Source organism: Tachyglossus aculeatus, chromosome 8 (genome assembly GCF_015852505.1).
Source record: "Tachyglossus aculeatus isolate mTacAcu1 chromosome 8, mTacAcu1.pri, whole genome shotgun sequence".
Classification (NCBI taxonomy): Eukaryota; Metazoa; Chordata; class Mammalia; order Monotremata; family Tachyglossidae; genus Tachyglossus; species Tachyglossus aculeatus.
The window spans coordinates 6,945,980-6,969,743 of record NC_052073.1 but is presented as its reverse complement, the minus strand read 5'-3'; the positions used below and the strand labels follow the sequence as shown (position 1 = coordinate 6,969,743).

At 50.9% G+C, this 23,764-nt stretch overlaps 1 protein-coding gene, 1 long non-coding RNA gene and 1 other non-coding gene across 3 annotated transcripts in view; 1 reads left to right on the top strand and 2 right to left on the bottom strand.

Moving 5' to 3' along the window:
* Positions 1-53: 53 nt before the first annotated feature.
* On the bottom strand, positions 54-14,957 carry LOC119931690. The gene is made up of 3 exons (XR_005452146.1): positions 14,830-14,957; positions 11,951-12,802; positions 54-236 (listed from the first exon to the last, which is right to left on the bottom strand). It is a non-coding gene; the product is annotated as an uncharacterized LOC119931690 (long non-coding RNA).
* A 1,516-nt stretch (positions 14,958-16,473) lies between these two features.
* LOC119931976 lies at positions 16,474-16,611 on the bottom strand. The gene has a single exon (XR_005452267.1). It is a non-coding gene; the product is annotated as a small nucleolar RNA SNORA7 (small nucleolar RNA).
* Positions 16,612-21,399: 4,788 nt separating this feature from the next.
* HNF4A (hepatocyte nuclear factor 4 alpha) overlaps positions 21,400-23,764 on the top strand; it is a 40,486-nt gene continuing 38,121 nt past the window's right edge. Inside the window, exon 1 of the mRNA XM_038750559.1 lies at positions 21,400-21,520. Within this exon, the coding sequence (XP_038606487.1) occupies positions 21,400-21,520 (121 nt within the window). The remainder of the gene's footprint in view (positions 21,521-23,764) is intronic.

Sequence of the window (23,764 nt, the reverse complement as noted above, 5' to 3'; positions counted from 1 at the left end):
CGTTTTACAGAAGAGGTAACTGAGGCCCAGAGAAGTGAAGTGACTGGCCCCAGATCACACAGCAGACAAGTTGAAGAGGCAGGATTAGAACCCGGGTCCTTCTGACTCTCAGGTCCGGGGTCTATCCACACAGATTCCCTTGTTGCAGCCGTTCCGGTCCGGTCCTCCCCTCTGGGTGTAGAAACTTCTCTGTGGTGGCTTGGAAGTCTCTCTGCTTTCTCTGGGGCATCTGGTTCCTGGAGTGAGCAAGAGACACTTAATTGGGGATTTGGTTGGATCTGGCTTGGAGAGGGGGGTCTAAGGATTGGGGTGGCGGGGGTTTCCAGGGTTTGGGCCTGCTCTGAGATAGATATAAGATAATTGGGTTGGACTCAGTCCTTGTCCCACATGGGACCCTCAGTCTACGTAGGAGGGAATAGGATTTAATCCCCAGTTTTCAGATGAGGTAACTGAGGCACAGAGAAGTGAAATGACTTGCCTAAGATCACACGGTGGACACGTGGCAGAGCCAAGGATTAGAACCCAGGTCCTTCCAACTCCCAGGCCGGCGCTCTATCCACAAGGCCATGCTGCTTCTCTCTAGACTGTGAGCTCGTTGTGGGCAGGGAATGTGTCTGTCTGTTGTTGTACTGTACTCAAATAATAATAATGATGGCATTTATTAAGCGCTTACTATGTGCAAAGCACTGTTCTAAGTGCTGGAGAGGTTACACGGGGATCAGGTTGTCCCACAGGGGGCTCACAGTCTTAATCCCCATTTTCCAGACACAGAGAAAGGAAGTGACTTGCCCAAAGTCACACAACTGGCAACTGGCAGAGCCAGGATTTGAACCCATGACCTCTGACTTCAAAGCCCATGCTCTTTCCACTGAGCCACGCTGCTTCAATGAGCTCTTCCAAGAGCTTTGCATAGTGCTTCGCACACAGTAAGCACTCAATAAACATGTTTGAATGGATGAATGTTGGAAGAATTCTCTTCTGGAATCCCACCACGGTTGCTCCCAAAAGCTGGGCGAAGAGCTGGCCACACAGACCACTAGGAGAAGACTGGAAACCTGGGAAAGGAAAGTATCTGAAATAAGCAGGCAGTCTGGAGGGCAGCAGAAAATACAATTTACACATCTTCTTTACGCCCAGAGAACGACCACCTGTGGGAGACACACCTGTGTGTGTTTGTACATATTTGTTACTCTATTTATTTATTTATTTATTTTACTTGTACATATCTATTCTATTCTATTTATTTTATTTTGTTAGTATGCTTGGTTTTGTTCTCTGTCTCCCCCTTTTAGACTGTGAGCCCACTGTTGGGTAGGGACTGTATATGTTGCCAATCTGTACTTCCCAAGTGCTTAGTACAGTGCTCTGCACACAGTAAGCGCTCAATAAATACGATTGATGATGATGATGATGATGAGAGGGGCTCCCCCTTCATCGAAACCCCCTTCTCCACTTCCAGACGGCTCCTCCCTCTGAATTCAGAGACCTCTGGGCAGCTCTAGACTAAGTCATCTCTAGACTGCAAGCTAGTTGCGGGCAGGGAATGTGTCTGTTTATTGTTTTATTGTCCTGTCCCAAGAGTTTAATACAGTGCTTGGCACATGGTAAGTGTTCAATCAATATGATTGAGTGAATGAATGAATGAAAGCTCCCCTTCTCCTCTTTGCTTGCCCAAGTCACAGGGCCAGCTCTATCTGTGGGTCATTCATCTTTATTGAGGGCTGATTGTGTGCAGAGCACTGTATTAAGCGCTTGGGAGAGTACGATATAATAATGCAACGGACACATTCCCTGTCCACAATGAGCTTCCAGTCTACAGTTCATCCAGGCTGTGGCTTGGGCTCGTTGGGCTTCTAAGAGACTATAGTAGCCCAGACAGGCCGGGTCACTAGCCAGCACTCAGCCTGTGTACGTTTGGGTGACGTGAGGTGGTCCCCCTTCTCCTGGAAGTACTCAAGGCTTTTCAGTCCAAACCTTTCAGGTGAAGACGGCATGCGCTCTTCTCCTGGGGCTACAGAGGGAAACTGAGGCCCAGGACGGGAGGAGCCACTCATCTACCATCCTGCAGGTTTCCAGCAGAGGGGGGGGTGGGATTAGAACCCAGGCATCCTGGTTTCCAGAACAGACTGCTCCGTGGTCCCCTGGATCCAGAGAAGCAGAGGGGCAGGGTTGAAGCCCAAGGAGTGGCCGAGGACTGAGAACCTGCTCAGGACCTGAGGCTAATTTCCTTGAGCTACTCAAGCAGCGTGGCTCGGTAGAAAGAGCACGGGCTTTGGAGTCAGAGGTCATGGGTTCGAATCTAGGTTCCTCCACTTGTCAGCTGTATGACCTTGGGCAAGCCACTTAACTTCTCTGGGACTCAGTTACCTCATTTGTAAAATGGGGATGAAGACGGTGAGCCCCACGTGGGACAACCTGATCACCTTATATCCCCCCCAGCGCTTAGAACAGTGCTTTGCACACAGTAAGTGCTTAACAAATACCATCATTATTTAGAGAAGCAGCGTGGCTCAGTGGAAAGAGCACGGGCTTGGGAGTCAGAGGTCATGGGTTCTAATCCCGGCTATGCCACTTGTCCGCTGTGTGACCTTGGGCAAGTCACTTAACTTCTCTGAGCCTCAGTTCCCTCATCTGTAAAATGGGGATGAAGACTGTGAGCTCCACGTGGGACAACCTGATCACCTTGTATCCCCCCAGCGCTTAGAACGGTGCTTCACACATAGTAAGTGCTTAACAAATGCCATCATCATTATTATTATTCCTTTGACATCTCCGGAGCCTTTTAACCCAGAGGAAACCCAGAGTGTTGGAAGCCGGCCGGCCCCTGCCTCCCCTGAAATCTCAGTGTGACCAGCATTAAGGGATTAGGTTTTCCCAACCACGGGCAGCAGCTAGCCGGGCCCCCTCAGGACGTCCCGCTCTGCTCCGGGGGCCCGTGGGGCACAGGCTGAAGGCCGCCCATCAGGCCACGTCGGGAAGATGTTCAACAGAGGCTCATCCCCCGGCCCGCCAGGTACCAGCTTTCTCATCCCCGGACGTTCGGTTGGGAGAGTTGGGAGAATAACCAGGGATCCATCTTTAAGGAGGGGAGAGGGACTTGGGGGGTGGTCCAGGACCCTTTGGACCAGGAAGTTAAGCAGCGGTTTTGCCAACGGCCCCCCTCCAGGGTGTTCCTACAGCTCAGAGACCCCTGCTTCCTGGGGTCAGGGTGGGGAGAGCCCTGAAATCTTCTGAGGCAGACTGCTGGCGGGCAGGGCTGTGAGGGCCGGCGGGAGCTGGTTTGGTCCGGAAACAGGCGGTTCGTTTGGTTCTTCACACAATGTCCTCATCCTCACACTCTCCCCACTCAGACTCTCCCTGCTCAGACTAACCTTGTTTTGGGCAGGGACTGTATCAGTTATATTGTTGTATTGGGCCCTCCCAAGCGCTTAGTAGAGTGCTCTGCACACAGTAGGCTCTTAATAAATACGATTGACAGACTGACATCGCTCTCCCCTTTCTCCTTCCACCCTGCTCCTTGGTGTCCGACCAGGAGACCTCAGACTTGTCAGGGGCAGTGATGTATCCTCTATGCATTCATTCATTCATTCGATCAATCAATCAATCAATCAATCATATTTATTGAGCGCTTACTGTGTGCAGAGCACTGTACTAAGCGCTTGGGAAGGACAAGTTGGCAACATATAGAGACAGTCCCTACCCAACAATGGGCTCACAGTCTAAAAGGGGGAGACAGAGAACAAAACCAAACATAATAACAAAATAAAATAGAATAGATATGTACAAGTAAAATAAATAAATAAAGAATAGAGTAATAAATATGTACAAACATATATACATATATACAGGTGCTGTGGGGAAGGGAAGGAGGTAAGATGGGGCGATGGAGAGGGGGATGAGGGGGAGAGGAAGGAAGGGGCTCAGTCTGGGAAGGCCTCCTGGAGGAGGTGAGCTCTCAGTAGGGCCTTGAAGGGAGGAAGAGAGCTAGCATGGCGGATGGGCAGAGGGAGGGCATTCCAGGCCCTATTATTCGTATTTGATCATATTTATTGAGCTCTTACTGTTTGCAGAACACTGCCCTAATAGCTTGGAAAGTACAGTTCATCAACAGAGACAATCTCTGCCCACAACAGGCTCACAGTCTAGAAGGAGGGAGACAGACATCAAAACAAGGAAACAGGCATCGATAGCATTAATAGAAATAAACGGAATTAGATATATATGTATATATGCATCAGAACAAGTAAACCAGGCATTAATATAAATAAATAGAATTATAGATATGTACATATATACACAAGTACTGTTGGGTGGGGAGGGAGGGTAGAGCGAAGGGAGAGAGTCGGGTCGAGGTTGGCAGAGGGGAAACTGAGGAAAATGGGGGCTTAGTCTGGGAAGGCCCCCTGGAGGAGGCCTCCCCCTTCAGTACGGCTTTTAAGGGGGGAAGTGTGATTGTTTGGTGGATTTGAGAAGGGAGGGCATTCCAGGCCAGAGACAGGATGTGGGCCAGGGGTTGATGGCGGGAAGGGCGAGAAGGAGGCCCAGTGAGGTAAGCGGCGGCAGAGGAGCGGAGGGTGCGGGCTGGGCTGGAGAAGGAGAGAAGGGAGGTGAGGTAGGAGGGGGCGAGGGGATGGACAGCTTTGAAGCCAATAGTGAGGAGTTTTTCCTTGGTACAGAGGTATCTGACTAGACCGTAGACTCTAGACTGCACGCTCTCCGTGGGCAGGGAATGTTTGTTTATTGCTATATTGTCCTCTCCCCAGCGCTTAGTACAGTGCTCTGCACACAGTAAGCGCTCGATAAATACAACTGACTGACTGATCGACTTCCCACGCGCCACTCCAGTGCTTGCTTCAGTTCGGCAGCTCACTTCCCCCATCCGTAGCTGGGCCCAGGTCCTTCTGACCCCCAGCCCGATCTCTATCCACTAGGCCGTGCAGCTTCTCACTGGACTGTAAGCTTCCCCGAATTGTAGGCTGGTTGTGGGCAGGGAATGTCGTTGCTTTTGTTTATTGTTGTATTGTCCTTTCCCAACCGCTTAGTATAGAGCTCTGCACACAGTAAGCGCTCAATAAATACATGCATTCATTCAGTCAGATTTATTAAGTGCTTACTGTGTGCAGAGCACTGTACTAAGCGCTGGCGAAAATGCAGTACAATAATAATAATAATGATGGCATTTATTAAGCGCTTACTATGTGCAGAGCACTGTTCTAAGCGCTGGACAACAATGAACAGTGGCATTCCCCGCCCACAAATGAGCTCACAGTCCAGAGCAGGGGGACATCAATATAAATAAACAGATATCAGTGCAAATGGATAAAATTACAGATCTAACCGTAAGTGCTGTGGTGCTTGGAGCAGGGGGAAGAGAAAAGGGAGCATGTCAGGATGATGTAGAGGGGAGTGGGAGATGAGGAAAAGTGGGGCTTAGTCTGGGAAGGCCTCTTGGAGGAGGTGGGCCTTCAATAAGGCTTTGAAAGTGGGGAGAGTCATTGAATGATTGAAATAACTCGACCCTGCTGCCTCTTCTAGCCAGCTAGGAGCCTGGGAGATCTGGGGCTGGAAAATAGGCCTTGAGAATCCAAGGGTCCAGGGTTTTTCCAACTGTGAGAACGGGAATCTTCTCCTGGGATTGGACCAGGGATATCGCTGAGGTCTGTGGGCTCCCTCTGCTGTTGGATTGGAAATCAGAAGTGCAGTTTTCCACAACTTGGGAATTTCTATGCCACTAGCCCGTCAGTCAACTGAATTTACTGAGCGCTTACTTACAGTGTTCTTTTATTCATTCATTCATTCACTCAATCATATTTATTCATTCATTCACTCAATCATATTTATTCATTCATTCATTCAATCGTATTTACTGAGCTCTTACTGTTTGCAGAGCACTGTACTAAGCGCTTGGGAAGTACAAGTTGGCAACATATAAAGATGGTCCCTACCCAACAACGAGCGCTTACTGTGTGCAGAGCACTATACTAAGCCCTTAGGAGGGTACAATAGAACAATAAATAGACTCACTCCCTGCCTACAATGAGCTTACAATCTAGAGGGGGGAGACGGGCATTAATAGAAATAAATAAATTACAGGTAGGACTGTGAGCCTGTTTCTAATAATGATTTTAGACTGTGAGCCCACTGTTGGGTAGGGACTGTCTCTATATGTTGCCAATTTGTACTTCCCAAGCGCTTAGTACAGTGCTCTGCACATAGTAAGCACTCAATAAATACGATTGATGATAATGATGATGGTGGCATTTATTAAGTGCTTACTATGTGCAAAGCCCTGTTCTAAGCGCTGGGAAAGTTACAAGGTGATCAGGTTGTCCCATGTGGGGCTCACAGTCTTAATCCCCATTTTCCAGATGAGGTAACTGAGGCACAGGGAAGTTAAGTGACTTGCCCAAAGTCACACAGCTGACAAGTGGCTGAGCCGGGATTTGAATCCATGACCTCTGACTCCAAAGCCCGGGCTCTTTCCACTGAGCCGCGCTGCTTCTAGACTGCGAGCCCATTGTCGGGTAGGGATTGTCTCTGTTGCTGACTTGTACTTTCCAAGCTCTTAGTACAGTGCTCTGCACACAGTAAGCGCTCAATACATATGATTGAATGAATGAATAAGTGATGTGGGGCTGGGACGAGGGATGAATAAAGGGAGCGAGTCAGGGTGACGCAGAAGGGAGTGGAAGAAGAGGAAAGGGAGGCTTAGGGAAGCCCTCTTGGAGGAGGCCTCAGTACTGTGTGCAGAGCACGTACTAAATCGCGTAGGAGAGTACACTGGAACAATAAATAAACATATTCCCTGCCCACAGTGAGCTGGTGGAGGGGATTCCAGGCCTTGGCTATCTCTCTGTAGCTGGGCTGAATTGTTCCCAGTGGCCTGACACGGTGACCAGGGACCACACGAAGGGCCAATGCCCCAACTTTACACTCAGTCCTCAAATTGGACGGAATTCAGCCGCTGCCAATCCCGGTTCTGGGAAGACAGAGGAAAAGGCACAGATTTCCGGACAGGGAGTGGGAGGAACCTGGTAATTTTGAAAGCAAGGAGCCTCTTCCCCGACTACTCTGTGGCCTCGTTGTGGGCAAAGAATGCGTCTGTTTTATTGTTCTATTGGACTCTCCCAAGTGCTTAGGACAGTGCTCTGCGCACAGTAAGTGCTCACTAAATGTTGTTGATTGATTGATTATTGGGTCAAGCCCTTGTCCTGCTGGGGGCTTGGGGCTGGGGGGCGGGGGCTCCTGGGGGAGCAGGGTGTTGTCAGGGAACAGATCACAGGTGCTGGAGTCATTCTGCAGAAAAGGAAGGGCCCCCTCCCATCTCACCCCCGCCGGTGCCCTGTTTGGGGGTGCCGGGCAGGGAGTTTTCCAAGTTAATCATTGGTCTTTATCACCTCTCCAAGGATTTCTGTAGGGCTGGGAACGGCCACTTTATGATCCTGGGGACAAAATGTTTTTGTGATCTAAGGTAGTGCAGGGGGGTGAAGAGAGGAACTACCAGCTGGGCACCAAAGTGTGGCCTCAGTTTCCCAGGCTGGGGTGAGAGGGGGGGCAATGGGAAGCCAGCAGCACTATCACCTCTGGGTGTGTGTGTGTGTGTGTTCTTTTATTGCTGTCTGTTAGGCGCTTACTATGTGCCAGGCATTGTACTGATTGCTGGGGTAGAGAAGCAGCGTGGCTCAGTGGAAAGAGCATGGGCTTTGGAGTCAGAGGTCATGGGTTCAAACCCCGGCTCTGCCAATTGTCAGCTGTGTGACTTTGGGCAAGTCACTTCACTTCTCTGTGCCTCAGTTCCCTCATCTGTACAATGGGGATTAAGACTGTGAGCCCCATGTGGGACAACCTGATCACCGTGTATCCCCCCAGCACTTAGAACAGTGCTTTGCACATAGTAAGTGCTTAACAATTACCATCATTATCATTATTATTATTATACAAGCTTATCGGGTCAGATACAGTCCATGTCCCACATGGGGCTCACAGTCTTAATCCCCAAGTTACAGAGAAGTGAGGTGACATATCCAAGGTCACACAGCAGACAAGCGGTGGAGTCAGCATTAGAACCCAAGTCCTTCTGACTTCTAGGTCTGCTGTCTATCCACTAGGACACACCGCTTCTCTGGAATTGTGGGTATGTGGTTGTGTGGGTGAATAATACCAATAATAATAATAATAGGAGTATTTGTTAAGTGTTTACTATGTGTCAGGCACTGTATTAAGCGCTGGGGTGGATACAAGCAAATCAGACTGGACGGAGTTCGTGCCCCTCAGGGGGCTCACAATCTTAATCTCCATTTTACAGCTGAGGTTATCGAGGCACAGAGAAGTGAAGTGGCCTGTTCAAGGTCACACAGCAGACAAGTGATGAAGCTGGGATTAGAACCCAGATCCTTTTGACTCCCAGGCTGGGCTCTATCCTCTAGGTCATGCTGCTTCTCCATTGCCCTGGAAATCGAGGGTCTAGTGGGAAAGGAGATGTCACATGCCTTAGTCCCGTGAACTGCTTTGTTTCCCGAGAGACAGGAGAGGAGGTGGGGATATTGGGTCTCCCAGTTGCGCTCAATAAATACAATTGACTGACTGACTGACTGGAGTTTTCTTCAGAACAGAACGTTTCCTTCAGGACATTTTCTGACACCGGGGCTGTCTGTCAGAGTCTGCTGTTGGTTGCCAACAGACCGTCCAGGCTTCCCGAGGGGCCCCTGGAGCTGAAAAGAGTGAAGCAGGAGCAGAAGTAGCGTGGCTCAGAGGGAAGAGACCGGGCTTTGGAGTCAGAGGTCAGGGGTTCAAATCCTGGCTCCACCAGTTGTCAGCTGTGTGACTTTGGGCAAGTCATTTCACTTCACTGGGCCTCAGTTCCCTCATCTGTAAAATGGGGATTAAGACTGTGAGGCCCCCCCCCCCCCCCCCCCCCATGGAACAACCTGATCACCTTGTGCTCCCCACACTTAGAACAGTGCTTTGCACATAGTAAGTGCTTAATAAATGCCATTATTATTATTATTATTATTATTAACAGCCTCCCACCGACCTAATGTCCACCTGATCACACCTTTCTGAGCCCTCGAGCCAACCAATTCCCTCCACCCATTTCCTCCTCCCTGCAAACGTCCTCACCCTCGGTCAAGGTTCCGGGCAGCCCATCCCCAAGTCCATCGGCAAGACTGGGCCCTGCTGCCCTTGGAGAATGGGCTCCAGCTGATCAGGTAAATAATAATAATAATAATGATGGCATTTATTACTATGTGCAAAACACTGTTCTAAACGCTGGGGAGGTTACAAGGTGATCAGGTTGTCCCACGTGGGGCTCACAGTCTTAAACCCCATTTTACAGATGAGGTAACTGAGGCACAGAGAAGTTAAGTGACTTGTCCAAAGTCACACAGCTGACAATGGGCAGAGCCGGGTTACGAGCCCATGACCTTTGACAGCAAAGCCCGTGCTCTTTCCACTGAACACGAAGAAGTCCCGAGGGGACGAGCTTGGAGCCCTTTGGGGACTCCAGGAGCCAACCCCAGTTCCTGGCTGGTGGAACCGTGATGGAGAGGAAGCCAGGGAAGCCATTCCGGCTCGTCAACTCAACGCCGAGCCCTCGGCCGGCTGTCTCACAGCCCTCGTGAGGCGCTGAAGAAGTAATCTCCTCCCATAATGCCTAATTTGCTTCTGGAAGGTTCCGGGTTTCTCCCCAGTTGTCCCCTCAGGCTTGGGAATACTGAAAAGCCAGAAGAAACTGGAAGCTGGGGCCTGGCATTAATTGGTTCCAAGGGGCCAGTTCTCTAACTAGGGGTTCTGGGGCTCCCAGGCTCCATCCATAACGGCTGGGTTTCTGTCCATAAGGGTCAGGGGCCTGGCCATAGGGACTGAGGCTGACCTCTAGGATGCCCCTGTGCAAATTAATCCCTGGGGATCCTTCCCCAGAAGAGGGGCTGTGCTGATAAAACACTGATAAATGTTGCCGATGTTGCCGATTTGAACTTCCCAAGCGCTTAGTACAGTGCTCTGCACACAGTAAGCGCTCAATAAATGCGATCGAATGAATGAATAAAACTAACCTATCCCCTGTGGTTGTTGATGGGGAAGGGGATAAGGGGGACTTGGGTCCAAAATAAAGGGAAAGATTCGCAGGATCTTGTCCATCCACCTGCATCCTGAATCGGCTTCTTCCCTGCAGAGTCAGCTCATTCCCGACTCCTTGAGGTCTGGTAATCATAATAATTACTGTGGTATCAGTTAAGCACTTACTACGTGCCAAGGACAGCACTGAGTGCTGGGATAAATGCAAGATCATCAGGTCAGACGCAGTACCTGTCCCTTAGGGGGTTCACAGACTAAGGGGGAGGGAGAACAGGTGTTAAATCCCCATTTTACAGATCAAGAAACCGAGGCACTGAGAAATGAGGTGACTTGCCCAAGGTCACTCCAGCAGGCAAGTGGCAGAACCAGAATTAGAACCCAGGTTCTCTGACTTCCAAGCCCAAACTCTTTCCACTAGTTATTTATTGCTTTTTTAAGTGGTACTTGTTTAGCACTTATTTTGTGCCAAGCACTATACTAACTGCTGGGGTAAATACAAGACAATCCGATTGGATTGTCCCCGTCTCACACAGGATTTACAGTCTAAGAGGGAGAGAGAACAGGTATTTAATCTCGAATTTACAGTTGAGGAAATCGAGGCCCACAGAAGTGAAGTGACTTGCACAAGGTCACCGAGCAGGCAAGTGGAAGAGCAGGGATTAGAACCCAGGTCCTGCGACTCCCAAGCCCCAGCTCTTTCCACTAGGCCACACTGCTTCCCTCGCTTTGGTTCCTGACTCCAGATACGCCTGGACCCTGCCTGATCCCACCACAAGGCCCCCCATTCCCACCCAAGCCCCGCCCTCCAGCTGTGACAGCCCCAGAGGAGGAGGAGGGAGATGTGCTTCTGTCCAGGCCCGATTCTGCGGAGGCTCGGTAATTTCACGCCCAACTTTCCAAGGTTGAATTCTCATCCCAGCCTGGTCTGGGATCTGTATCCACTCGAGCCTAGCCAGGCACAGGTCTGGGCTGGGCCTGCCGATCTGGGACTGGTCCAGGATTCCCTCCCTGAACAGCAGCTTTTCCTCCTGGGAAATGCCGAAAGGCCCTCTGGGCTAAGGTAAAGGCAGACAGAGCCGTGAGATGGCTGGCTGGAAACAATGACTGAGGAAAGAGAAGCAGCGTGGCTCAGTGGAAAAGAGCATGGGCTTTGGAATCAGAGGTCATGGGTTCAAATCCTGGCTCCGCCAATTGTCAGCTGTGTGACTTTGGGCAAGTCACTTAGCTTCTCTGGGCCTCAGTGACCTCATCTGTAAAATGGGGATTGAGACTGTGAGCCCCCCGTGGGACAACCTGATCACCTTGTGACCTCCCCAGCACTTAGAACAGTCCTCTGCATGTAGTAAGCGCTTAATAAATGCTATTATTATTATTATTATTATTATTATTATTATTATTATTATTATTTAAGAGGTTGGGGGCCTAAAAAAAGTTGGAGTTTGAATAGATTCTCCTAGTCCCTTTTCCCTCCCTCTTCCTCTCCCTATTTCCCTCTTCCTCTCCCTCTGTATCTCCCTTCTTTCCCTCCTTCCTTTCTTTCTTCTTCCCTTCTCTCCTTCCTTCCATCTCTTCCTCTCTCTCTTCTTACCTCCTCTTGCCTCCTTCTCTACTTCCTTCCCTCCCTCCATCTGTCCCTTCCTCCCTCCCTCCCTCATTCTCTTCTTTTCTCCCTCCCTCATTCCCTCCCTCTCTCCCTGTCTCCCTCCTCTCTTCCCTCCCTCCCTTCTTTTCTTCTCTCTCCTTTCCCTCTTCCCTCCCTTCCCTCTTGACTCTCTACCCTTGGGATTGGCCTGTCCAGCCATTCCCCTGTCCCCAGCTCACTGTGAAGTAGGTGAGACTTACTCGGTCGGTCTGAGGCCCAGACCTGCCTTACCTTCTGGCTGGCTGAATTTTCAAGCCGCTTGGCCCTGTGATTTGGGACTGTCTCTTCTCCCTTCCCCCATGAAGCCTTGCGAAGGGGAGAGCTGGCACAGGGGGCAAAACTGCATGTGGTGATTGGCAGGATTCCTCTTGGGCAAGAGGGCCTGTTCCCTTCTTGTTGATCTTGGCAGTTCTTGAGTTCTCTTCGGCCTCAGTGCCCCCAATTCCCCCACCCCCGGGGGCAGGAGGGAGGCTCTGGGGTCAGTTCGGACTCTTGGGATGGGGCTGGCATGGACCACTGGGGTGAGGCCAGCGGAGGATTGTGTAGCCCAAGCATGTGAGGCCTGATGTCTGACAGGCTAATGGGGAAAGGGTGCCGTGGGCTTTATTGCTGGCCTCATTGGCTGCCCTCCCAGCTCCTGTGGAGGAGGCGGCCTAGGGGTCTGGAAGGATCGCAGAAAATCACATCCGTCGGAGACAACTGCATTCTGCCTGGAAAACCAGAACCAGTCTGGTTCTGGGTCCTGGTCTGCTGCCCAGTTCTGGTCCCCATCAGGGAGATCAGCAAAGGATCCGTCACTTTAGAAGACATTCCACCTCCTTTCTTCTTCCCGGAGAGCAGGACAGGCTAGAGGAGACTTCCGGGCCCCGCGGGTGGGGCTGATGGGCCCGAGCACCTTTTCCCAAGGCATTTCCACACAGGAGCCTTTCTCTCTGGGCCCGTGGTCGAGCCCGTGGCCACAGACCAGGTTTCTCCAGCCACCTGTGGGGCTGGGGTCGTCCCGGCCCATCTTTGGGCTAGCATCCGCTCAGCTCCGTCACCCCGTGACCGCAGAGGCCTCCGATCCAGCTGCCAAGGTCGAGTCTGCAGATAATTCAGAGCGCGTAAACACGGAGCAAAACAACCGCTGGGTCACATGCTGGCCGGGAAACAATCCTGGGAGCCAGGAAGGAGGGAGCCACCACTCCCCAACCACCGATTCCCAATTTTATCCTTCCCAGGCTCCCTGCCGCCCAGCAGATGCTGTTTCCCTGCATCTTCAGGCTGAGCGGGATGAAGCCTCCCTACCTGTCCTAAGCGCTAGTACAGTATTCTTTCAGCCACTCCCCCGGTGACCCGCTGTCACGGGAAGGCTGACAACAAATCCCCCAGACAATCTCAAAGCCTCCTTTGAGTCGATAATGCCGGTCTCCCTGTCAATCCAACCTTTCATGGGAACTGCTGTCATCGCTGAACTGAGTTTTCCTTCTTCCGCCGAGAAGGAACCAAAGAGCAGGAAGTTGGGAGGAGGAGGAATAGGAGAGAGAGGAATGGGAGCAAGAAAAGGCCCAGATAATCCACAGATTGGATCATCCCACTCCTGGATGATTGAAAATTGGTTGAAGAATAATCTCAATTGTCAGATCTGTGGAGAGCTTATGATGTGCTAAGCCCTGGGGTGGCTCCAAGTTAGTGAATGATTCTGATGGCTTAGCATTTCCCCGGCCCTTCTTGTTTTTCACAGCATTTAACAGACCCTTTTATTTCTTAGCCCCTGACTCCCAGAAGGGGCAGGTCGAAGTCGCGCTCTCCCGAAAGGAAATCGAGGCCCGGAAGTGTCGAGCCAAGGGTCTCCCAGCAAGCTTCTGGGGTTGAAGCAGTGGGTTCGGTTTGACCTTCCTTGGCACTTCTCCTAGGCCTGCTTCCTCCTTCCACCCCACCTGGGCGGCTGGCTGGGCGACTGGCTGGCTGGTCTACTACTTGCCACTTCCCGTCCGTGGCCAGGGGTGCCATGAATGCCCTAAAAACAGGGCAGGGGAGGGAGGGGATGTACACGCTTTGCTGACTAGGCAGTCAAGAGGGTTCTCTGTGTCTGCTCCACCTCTGCCCTCCCTGGGGGCCCAGGGACCGTCCTGAAATGTCTTGTCAGCAGGCTCTTTGGGGGAATCAGGGAGCGGGAACCCAGGCACCCAGCTGAATTCCTGAGGGTTGCTGATTCATTAACATCAGGCCCCCTCCTGAGCCCTACACAGTAATTATTATGGTATTTGTTCAGCGCTTGCTATGTGTCAAGTACCGTGCTAAACCCGGGCTAGGTACAACATGATCAGGTCAGCAAGGTCCCTGTCCCACACGGGACCCACCGTCTAATGGGGAGAGAGCACCGGTATTCAATTCCCCATTTTCCAGAGGTGGAAACGGAGACCCAGAGAAGCGAAGTGACTTGCCCAAGGTCACACGGTGGGCGAGGGGCAGAAGTGGGGTGAGAACTCAGGTCCCCTGATTCTCGGGCCCAAGCCGTTTCCCTTAAGACACGCTCCTCGTCCCCCGTTGTGGGGGGCGGGGGGGAGAGAGAGGGTGTCCCACTCTGTCAGTCCACGCATCCTGTTTGTAAAGGATTCACTGAGCACCTTCATCTCCATTTGGAAACAACCAGAGAGCAAATTTGCTTAGGACACAAAGGGGGAAAAGGACTCTATTTACCTTAGAGCCAGGTCTGCCCTGTAAAGAAAAGCAGAACCTCACCGAGCCAACAGGGAAGACACTTGCATAACCCTGGAGCGCTGTCCTGCTACTTTTCAGGGTTAGGGTGTAAGCCATGCAGTAAACTAATTCCCTGTTAATTTTTTAATGCAAAATCAACAGGCCGACAATGATTAGCAGGTGGATGAGTTCGCCTTCATCCGGGGAAGCCGCCCGAGGAATGGGGAGCAGGGGGCTATCGGTGGAGTTATCAGTTAACCACCTCGGGAAGAGCCTTGGCTTCCAACCCGTTCTCTTGGGACGCTGCCCCTCGAAAACTCTTCTCCATTTGCGAGTCCAGGAAAAGTCTCCCAACACCGGCCCCAACTCCGACCCCTTTTCTCCTTGCGCAGCAGGAAGGGGGTCGAGGAATCTGGGCCTCGTCCTACCTGGTCTCAGGGGCGTCCGGGAAGGGGAGAGGCGGGAGGCTTCCGAAGGAGGCAAGCAGATCACTCCTCGGGGCTTGGGGCCTGGATGAGCCCTGCTCTGCTGGGGAGCAGAGAGAGAGAGCAGAGAGGCTGGGAGAGCCGTGGAGAGGGACCGGCTTGGAATGGAGTTTGGTCAGTGGTCGGAGATCTATATTATGAGAGAGGCAGGACTTTGTCCACAAACTGGAATTTGAAATTTCAAAGGGGAGAAGGCAGAAGGGACCTATCCCTGAGTGTGGAGATGGCTGTTGGCTTCTTTCCCCCACGACTTTTGTTCTTTGTCTCAATAGCTCTGGGCTTCCCTCGCTGGGGTGGCGAGACTCGGGGAGGACCAATGACCTTTCTAGGGCCCGATGGGCTGGGAGGCCCGGGATCCTCTGCTTGATCCAGTCTCTCCTGCCTTTCCCAAGGGGAAGTCTGGAGGCCTTCCCAGACTGAGCCCCCTCCTTCCTCTCCCCCTCCTCCCCCTCCCCATCCCCCCCCGCCTTACCTGCTTCCCCTCCCCACAGCACCTGTATATATGTATATATGTTTGTACGTATTTATTACTCCATTTATTTATTTATTTTATTTGTACATATTTATTCTATTTATTTTATTTTGTTAATATGTTTTGTTTTGTTGTCTGTCTCCCCCTTCTAGACTATGAGCCCGCTGTTGGGTAGGGACCGTCTCTCTATGTTGCCAACTTGTACTTCTCAAGCACTTAGTACAGTGCTCTGCACACAGTAAGCGCTCAATAAATACGATTGATTGATTGATTGATAAGGATAGTGGTATTTTTTTAAATGGTATTTACTAAGCACTTACTATGTGCCAGGCACTGTACTAAGCACTGGGGCGGATACAAGCAAATCGGGTTAGACACAGTCCCTGTCCCACATAGGGGCTCACCATCTTAATCTCCATTTTATAGATGAGGGAACTGAGGCCCAGAGAAGTGACGCCACTGTGCCTCTGTTGCCTCATCTGTAGAGGAAACTGGAGAGGTAATTTTAGATTGTAAAGCTCATCTCGAGACTGTAAGCTCATTGTGGTCAGGGAACCTATCTACCAACTCTTCTAGACTGTCAGCCCATTGTGGGCAGGGATTGTCTCTGTTGCTGAATTGCAGTATTTTCCAAGCGCTTAGTACAGTGTTCTGCACACAGTAAGCGCTCAATAAATATGATTGAATGAATGAATGAATGAACTCGAATTGTATTCTCACAAGTTCTGAGTACCATGTGCTCCATAAATACCATTGATTGACTGATCTGAAAAATGAGGGTACATATCTGTTCTCCCTCCCACTCAGTCAGTGGGGGACAGGGACCGTGTCTGACCTGATTATCCCAGCGCTTAGTACAGAGCTTGGCACATAGTAAGCGCTTACAGATCGGCTTGTCTTATGCTGTGGAGTCGTCTCCGACCCATAGCAACTCCACAGACACAGCTCTCCCGGAACGCCCCACCTCCATCTGCAATCGTTCTGGTCGTGGATCCAAAGCGTTTTCTTGGTAAAATGCGGAAGTGGTTTATCATCGCCTTCTTCCGCACAGTAAACTTGAGTCTCCCCCCTCGACTCTCTTCCATGCCACTGCTGCCCTTCACAGGGGGGTTTTGACTTGTAGCAGATGGCCTTCCACTCGCTAGCCACTGCCCAAGCTGGGAATGGAAGGGGTAGGCCTCTGCTTGACTCTCTCTCCAGTAGCCGAGACTGGTAGTGTACTGGAAACTCTCCAGGTGCGATCCTGAGAGGGGGCTTTATAAATACCCTAGTTATTATTATTATCTCACTCCAGCTTCCTCAAGGAGTCCTGAATTTAATTGCCTTTCCACTCAATTCTTGGCTTTCAAAGTCTTCCGGTCCTTTCCATCTCTGTCCTGACCCTTGTCCCTTCCTACGAGGCCTGGGCTCAGCCGGAGCCCCCTGGGGTCCCCAAGATTAGTGAGGCTATGGGGAGCAGAACACGTGAGGGTTTAGGGCATTTTCACTAGCTACCATTCTCAAGACTGATCATGTTTGGCTTCATGTCTAAGGCTCTTATCTAATCACTGGGGTCATTTTGGCTGAGGCTGGGAGGGGCAAGGGTCTGAGAGAGACAGCACGAAAAGAAAACTCTTTTCCCCCACCCCACCTTCTCTCTCTCTCTCTTTTCTCTCTCTCTCTCTCTCCTTCACACAGTCTCTTCCCAACAAACAAAACTCCAGTGAGCATCCAGGGCTCTGAAAGGGAGTAGCTCTCTCTAAGGGTAGGTTAGCAACTGTGAGGAGGCCTTCTTAGAAACCCATACGTTAGCATTCAGTCTGCCAGATTATAGTAATAATAATAATAATGATGGTATTTGTTAAGCGCTTATTATGTGCAAAGCACTGTTCTAAGCTCTGGGGAGATACAAGGTGATCAGATTGTCCCACGTGGGGCTCACAGTCTTAATCCCCATTTTACAAATGAGGGAACTGAGGCCCAGAGAAGTGAAGTGACTTGCCCAAAGTCACACAGCTGACAATTGGCGGAGCCGGGATTTGAACCCCTGACCTCTGACTCCAAAGCCCGGGCTCTTTCCATTGAGCCACGCTGCTTCTCTATCATTAATGATAATTAATAGTTGTGTTATTTGTCAAGCGCCTACTCTGTGCCAAGCACCGTACCAAACGCAGGGGAAGATACAATATCATCATGCCGGACACGTCCCTGTCCCACGTGAGGCTCTAAGTCTAAGAGGGAGGGAGAACAGGTATTGAAACCCCATTTTACAGGTGAGGTAACTGAGGCACAGGGTAAAGTGACTTTCCCAAGATCATCCTGCAGGCAAGTGGCAGAGGCGGCATTAGAACGGAGACCCCCTTAGTTCAACTTGTACTTCCCAAGCGCTTAGTACAGTGCTCTGCACACAGTAAGTGCTCAATAAATACGATTGATTGATTGATTGATTGATTGATTCCAGGCCTGTGCTCTTTCTACCAGGCTACGCTACCCTGCCTGGAAATTCCTTCCCCTTCTCAATTTCCCAGACTTCAACCTCCCCACCTTCAAAGCCCTCTGAAAATCCCCGCCTCCTCCACCAAGCCTGCCTGTCCCAACTAATTATCAGCCCTCAGGATCTTATCACCCTCCAGGCCTTTCTCCTCTTGTCTTGTTGTATTTATATTTGCCGCCCAGGGCCCTTGTGTATACATGTAGATTTGATTGAGCATGAAATTTTCTAGTCTGTCTCTCCCATCAGCCTGTAAAGGGAGCGTGTCTACTAATTCCATTGTACTTCAGAGAAGCAGTGTGGCTCAGTGGAAAGAGCAAGGGCTTGGGAGTCGGAGGTCATGGGTTCAAATCCCGGCTCCGCCAATTGTCAGCTGTGTGACTTTGGGCAAGTCACTTAACTTCTTATGCCTCAGTTACCTCATCTGGAAAATGGAGATTAAGACTGTGAGCCCCATGTGAGACAACCTGATCACCTTGTATCCTCCCCAGAGCTTAGAACAGTGCTTTGCACATTGTAAGCACTTAACAAATGCCATCATTATTATTGTTCAGTGCTTAGAACAGTGCTTTGCACATAGTAAGCGCTTAATAAATGCCATTAAAAAAGACCTCAGTTTGGAGTTCTTGCCTTCAATCAGGACTCAATAAATTCCACCTCCCCCCAACTCCCTCTAGAATGTGAGCTCCTTGTGGGCAGGGATTGTCCCTTTTTATTGCTGTATTGTGCTTTCCCAAGTGCTGAGAGAGCTCACCTCCTCCAGGAGGGCTTCCCAGACTGAGCCCCCTCCTTCCTCTCCCCCTCCTCCCCCCTCCATCCCCCCCTTCTTACCTCCTTCCCTTCCTTACAGCACCTGTATATATGTATATGTGTTTGTACGGATTTATTACTCTATATATTCATTTATTTTACTTGTACATATCTATTCTATTTATTTTATTTTGTTAATATGTTTTGTATTTTTCTCTGTCTCCCCCTTCTAGACTGTGATCCCACTGTTGGGTAGGGACCGTCTCTATATGCTGCCAACTTGTACCTCCCAAGCGCTTAGTACAGTGCTCTGCACACAGTAAGCGCTCAATAAATACGATTGATTGATTGATTGATGATTGATTAGTACAGTGCTCTACGCACAGGAAGTGCTCAATTAATATGATTGAATGAATGAACTCCTATTCCGGCCAGGAAAGTTCCTGAAATTCCAGTTCTGGTGAGCCCACTGTTGGGTAGGGACTGTCTCTATATGTTGCCAATTTGTACTTCCCAAGCGCTTAGTACAGTGCTCTGCACATAGTAAGCGCTCAATAAATACGATTGATGATGATGATGATGATGATGACTCCCTGCTCCCCGAGGATCCTCACTTTCTCCCTTGTTGCGGGGTGAGGGTAGAGCTTCCACCTTCCCTCTCCGACCCCCGAGGCCTTTCCAGAGTCCCTCGGGCTCCCTGCACCTGTGTGGCTCCCTATTCCTCCTGGATGGGCAGGTGAGACCGGAGGAACCTGGGCTCTGGGCCAGAAGTTCGTTGCGTTGAACCGCAACCCCGAGCTGAGGCTGAGAGGTCGGGGAGACTTTCATTATCAGTATCGAAAGGGTCACCGAGTGGCCTTTTAACCCCTCTGCTCTCCAGTTTGGGGGCGAGGGGAATCCCTGTTAAGGGGTCAGGGGACCATTGGTGACCCAGAATCAGCCTAGTGTTTTGGGCTGCCCACACACCCCACCCTTCCCTTTCCTCCACCTGGCTCCCACAACTCTTAAACCATCCTCTAGACTGGGAGCTCACTGTGGGCAGGGAAAGTGTCTGTTTGTTGTTGCCTTGTCCTCTCCCAAGCGCTTAGTACAGTGCTCTGCGCACGGTAAGCACTCAATAAATACGAATGAATGAATAAACTCGTTGTGGACGGGGAACGTATGTACCGATTCTGTTCTTTTGTACTTCCCCAAGAGCTTCGTGAAGTGCTCTGCCCACAGTAAGCGCTCAATAAATACCATTGATTGATTGATTGAGACACACCTCCCTAGGCAGGCTGAGGTTGGGATGGGGAACTCGCAGGGGACGTGTCTATCAACACTGTCGTAATGGACTCTCCCAAGTGCTCAGTAGAGTGTTCTGTACATAGTACGTGCTCAATAAATACCACTGATTGATTGATTGATTGATTGGTTGAAAAGTTCTCTGCAGCTGCCTGCCCTCCAGCTGCTTCTGTTTTGGGGGCCTGGAATGGGGTGAGGAAGAACAGGAGGACAGAAGCTTTCTCCGGGGATCAGCAGAAGCCAAATCTGTGGGCCGCAGGGGCTTCCCTCCCTCCTACCCAACAGTTCATTCATTCATTCATTCAATCGTATTTATTGAGCGCTTACTGTGTGCAGAGCACTGTACTAAGCGCTTGGGAAGTACAAGTTGGCAACATATAGAGACAGTCCCTACCCAACAGTGGGCTCACAGTCTAGTTAATTACTGTCCTTCCCCTCCAAAGCCTTATTGAAGGCACATCTCCTCCAAGAAACCTTCCCTGATTAAGCCTCTTTTCCTCTTGTTTAACTCCCTTCTGCATCTCGCTGACTTGCTCCCTTTATCCAAGTGCTTAGTACAGTGCTCTGCTCACAGTAAGCGCTCAATAAGTACGATTGAATGAATGAGTCCATCTCCCTCACCAGCCCCACAGCACTTATGTCCTTATCTGTCATTTATTTCTTTCTATTAACGTCCGTCTCTCCCCTCTAGACTGTAAGCTCATTGTGGGCAGGGAGCGTGTCAATTTATTGTTCCATTGTACCCTCCCAAACGCTTAGTACAGTGCTGTGCACACAGTAAGCGCTCAATAAATACGATTGAATGAATGAGTCCATCTCCCTCACCAGCCCCACAGCACTTATGTCCTTACCTGTCATTTATTTCTTTCTATTGATGTCCGTCACACACACACACACACACACCCCAGACTGTAAGCTCTTTGTGGGCAGGGAATGTGTCAATTTATTTTTCCATTGTACCCTCCCAAACGCTTAGTACAGTGTTCTGCATGCTGTAAGCACTCAGGGAATATGATCGACTGAATGAGAAGGTGAATTTCACCCCTACCCCGGCAAACCTGGCTTCATCAAGGTGGCCCCCATCGTGGGGTCCAGGGCAAAGCGGAAGGCGTCAAAGAGTCACCCAGAGGGTCTCAGGGAAGAGGCGGGGTCCAGAGGCAGAGCTGCAGGAATCAACAGACCCCGCCGTCCGATCATCACGGGAGAAGAAGAGCTGGATGGGGTGTTGGGCCGCGTCCGATCGGGGTCCCAAGGGTCATGAGGGGCTCAGCCCTAGACGGTCAGAACAAACCCCCTCCAATCCCCAATCCCCAGCTTCCCTGTTGTCGGCAACCACCGCCGATGATGCGATTAAAGATTAACCCTCTTCCTCTTGCCTCCACCCCCAGCAAGGCTAGGCCCGAATCCTCAGCAAATCCTCTCAGAGAAATGTTTGCAATTCAAGACGACAGATAGGGGACGTAGCCAGCGGTGGGTGGTGGGAGGGGGGGAGGCAGAGGGAGGTTCTCCTAGAGAGGTGTCCCGGCCCCGTTTGTGGATGAGAATGCGTCTTTCCAAGGCGCTGGTGGACATGGAGCTGGCCGACTACAGCGCTGCTCTGGATCCGGCCTACACCACTCTGGAGTTTGAGAACATGCAGGTGTTGGCGATGGGCAGTGGTGAGTCGGGAGAGGGCCGGCTAACCTCACGGCGGCAAACTTTGGTTCAGGTGAACCGGATGAGGTCCGGAGCCAGAGTCTCCGGCGGTAACGGGGCCTCCTCCTCGGGCCTTCGGCGTCGGAGCGGGCTGGGGTTCTGAGCAGGCGTGAGATACTTTTTGGGGTAATAATAATAATAATAATGGCATTTATTAAGCACTTACTATGTGCAAAGCACTGTTCTAAGCACTGGGGAGGTTACAAGGAGATCAGGTTGTCCCACAGGGGGATAACAGTCTTAATCATCATCATCAATCGTATTTATTGAGCACTTACTGTGTGCAGAGCACTGCACTAAGCGCTTGGGAAGGACAAGTTGGCAACATCTAGAGACAGTCCCTACCCAACAGTGGGCTCACAGTCTAAAAGGGGGAGACAGAGAATAAAACCAAACATACTAACAAAATAAAATAAATAGAATAGATCTGTACAAGTAAAATAAATAAATAAATAAATAGAGTAACAAATATGTACAAACATATATACATGTGCTGTGGGGAAGGGAAGGAGGTAAGATGGGGGGATGGAGATGGGGATGAGGGGGAGAGGAAGGAAGGGGCTCAGTCTGGGAAGGCCTCCTGGAGGAGGTGAGCTCTCAGTAGGGCCTTGAAGGGAGGAACAGTTTTAATCCCCATGAAGCCCAGAGAAGTGAAGTGACTTGCCCAAAGTCACACAGCTGACAATTGGCAGAGCCGGGATTCGAACCCATGACCCCTGACTCCAAAGCCCAGGCTCTTTCCACTGAGCCACGCTGCTTCTGCCCAGGACGACGCTGGCGGAGGGTTTGGTGGTCTGTTAACCCTGTGACGTTTCAATCTCAACTGGGTGGAAAGCGGGCCTCTGAAACCTGACTCTAGTGTCAAATCCTTCCGAAGCGGGTGGGAGGCGTGTGCGTCTGTACGTATGTGTGTGTTTGTGTAGGAGTTCCTAGAGGGCAGGGATCGTATTGATGAACGCCACTGGACTCACCCAAGTGCTCAGTACAGTGCTCTGCACGCTGCAAGCATTCAGTTAATGTCAGTGATTTTTGTGACTGTCTCGGTACGTGTTGGCTGTAGTTAATAATAATGATGATGACGTTTGTTAAGCGCTCACTATGTGCAAAGCACTGTTCTAAGCGCCGGGGAGGGTACAAGGTGATCAGGTTGCCCACGTGGGGCTCACAGTCTTCATCCCCATTTTCCAGATGAGGGAACTGAGGCCCAGAGAACTGAAGTGACTTGCCCAAAGTCCCACAGCTGACAAGTGGCGGAGCCTGGATTTGAACCCATAACCTCTGACTCCCAAGCCTGGGCTCTTTCCACTGAGCCACGCTGTAGTTCTGCTCTGTCTTCCTATCCTGGGTTTTGGGGTGTGTCTGTAGTGCTGAATTTTTTTCTGAATTCTGCCATTCTGGGTCTCTATGCCTGTACACACACTCACACTCACACTTCCAGACTCTCACAAATGTATCCTCTGGGCTTTCCGGAGGCACTGATTTTTCCCATAGAGAAACTGGGCACCCTTCCCGGGGTTTGATCTTAGGGTGAGGGTCCCGGGCATGGGGTAGACACTGAGGCGCTGGGAGGCTTCTAGGAAACACCAGCCCTGCTGCCAAACAGTGGAGACCCTCAGTGCATCATCAACGCAAAACAAGGGCCTCCGGCGGGGTCCGGGTCAGCTGAGTGGAAGGGGGCAACCGTCCGATCTCCTAGAAGCTCATGTGTCCCTCCCGTCCTGCCTCCCCAGTGGCCAGTTGGGCCCTCCGGACCACTCTCAACCTCCTACATAGCTTTCGCCATCTCTTAATCCCAACCCGAAGTCTATAACCCCTCTCCCTTCTTCCTCCTCTTGTAATCTATTTTTGGGCCTGTCTTCTCCGCCGGACTCTAAGCTCTTTGAAGACAGGGATCGTGTCGTGGCTCAGTGGACAGAGCCCGGGCTTTGGAGTCAGAGGTCATGGGTTCAAACCCCGGCTCCGCCAATTGTCAGCTGTGTGACTTTGGGCAAGTCACTTCTCTGGGCCTCAGTTACCTCATCTGTAAAATGGGGATGAGGACTGTGAGCCCCCCGTGGGACAACCTGATCACCTTGTAACCTCCCCAGTGCTTAGAACAGTGCTTTCCACATAGTAAATGCTTAATAAATGCCGTCATTCCCTCATCTGTAAAATGGGGATTAAGACTGTGAGCCTCACGTGGGACAACCTGATCACCTTGTAACCTC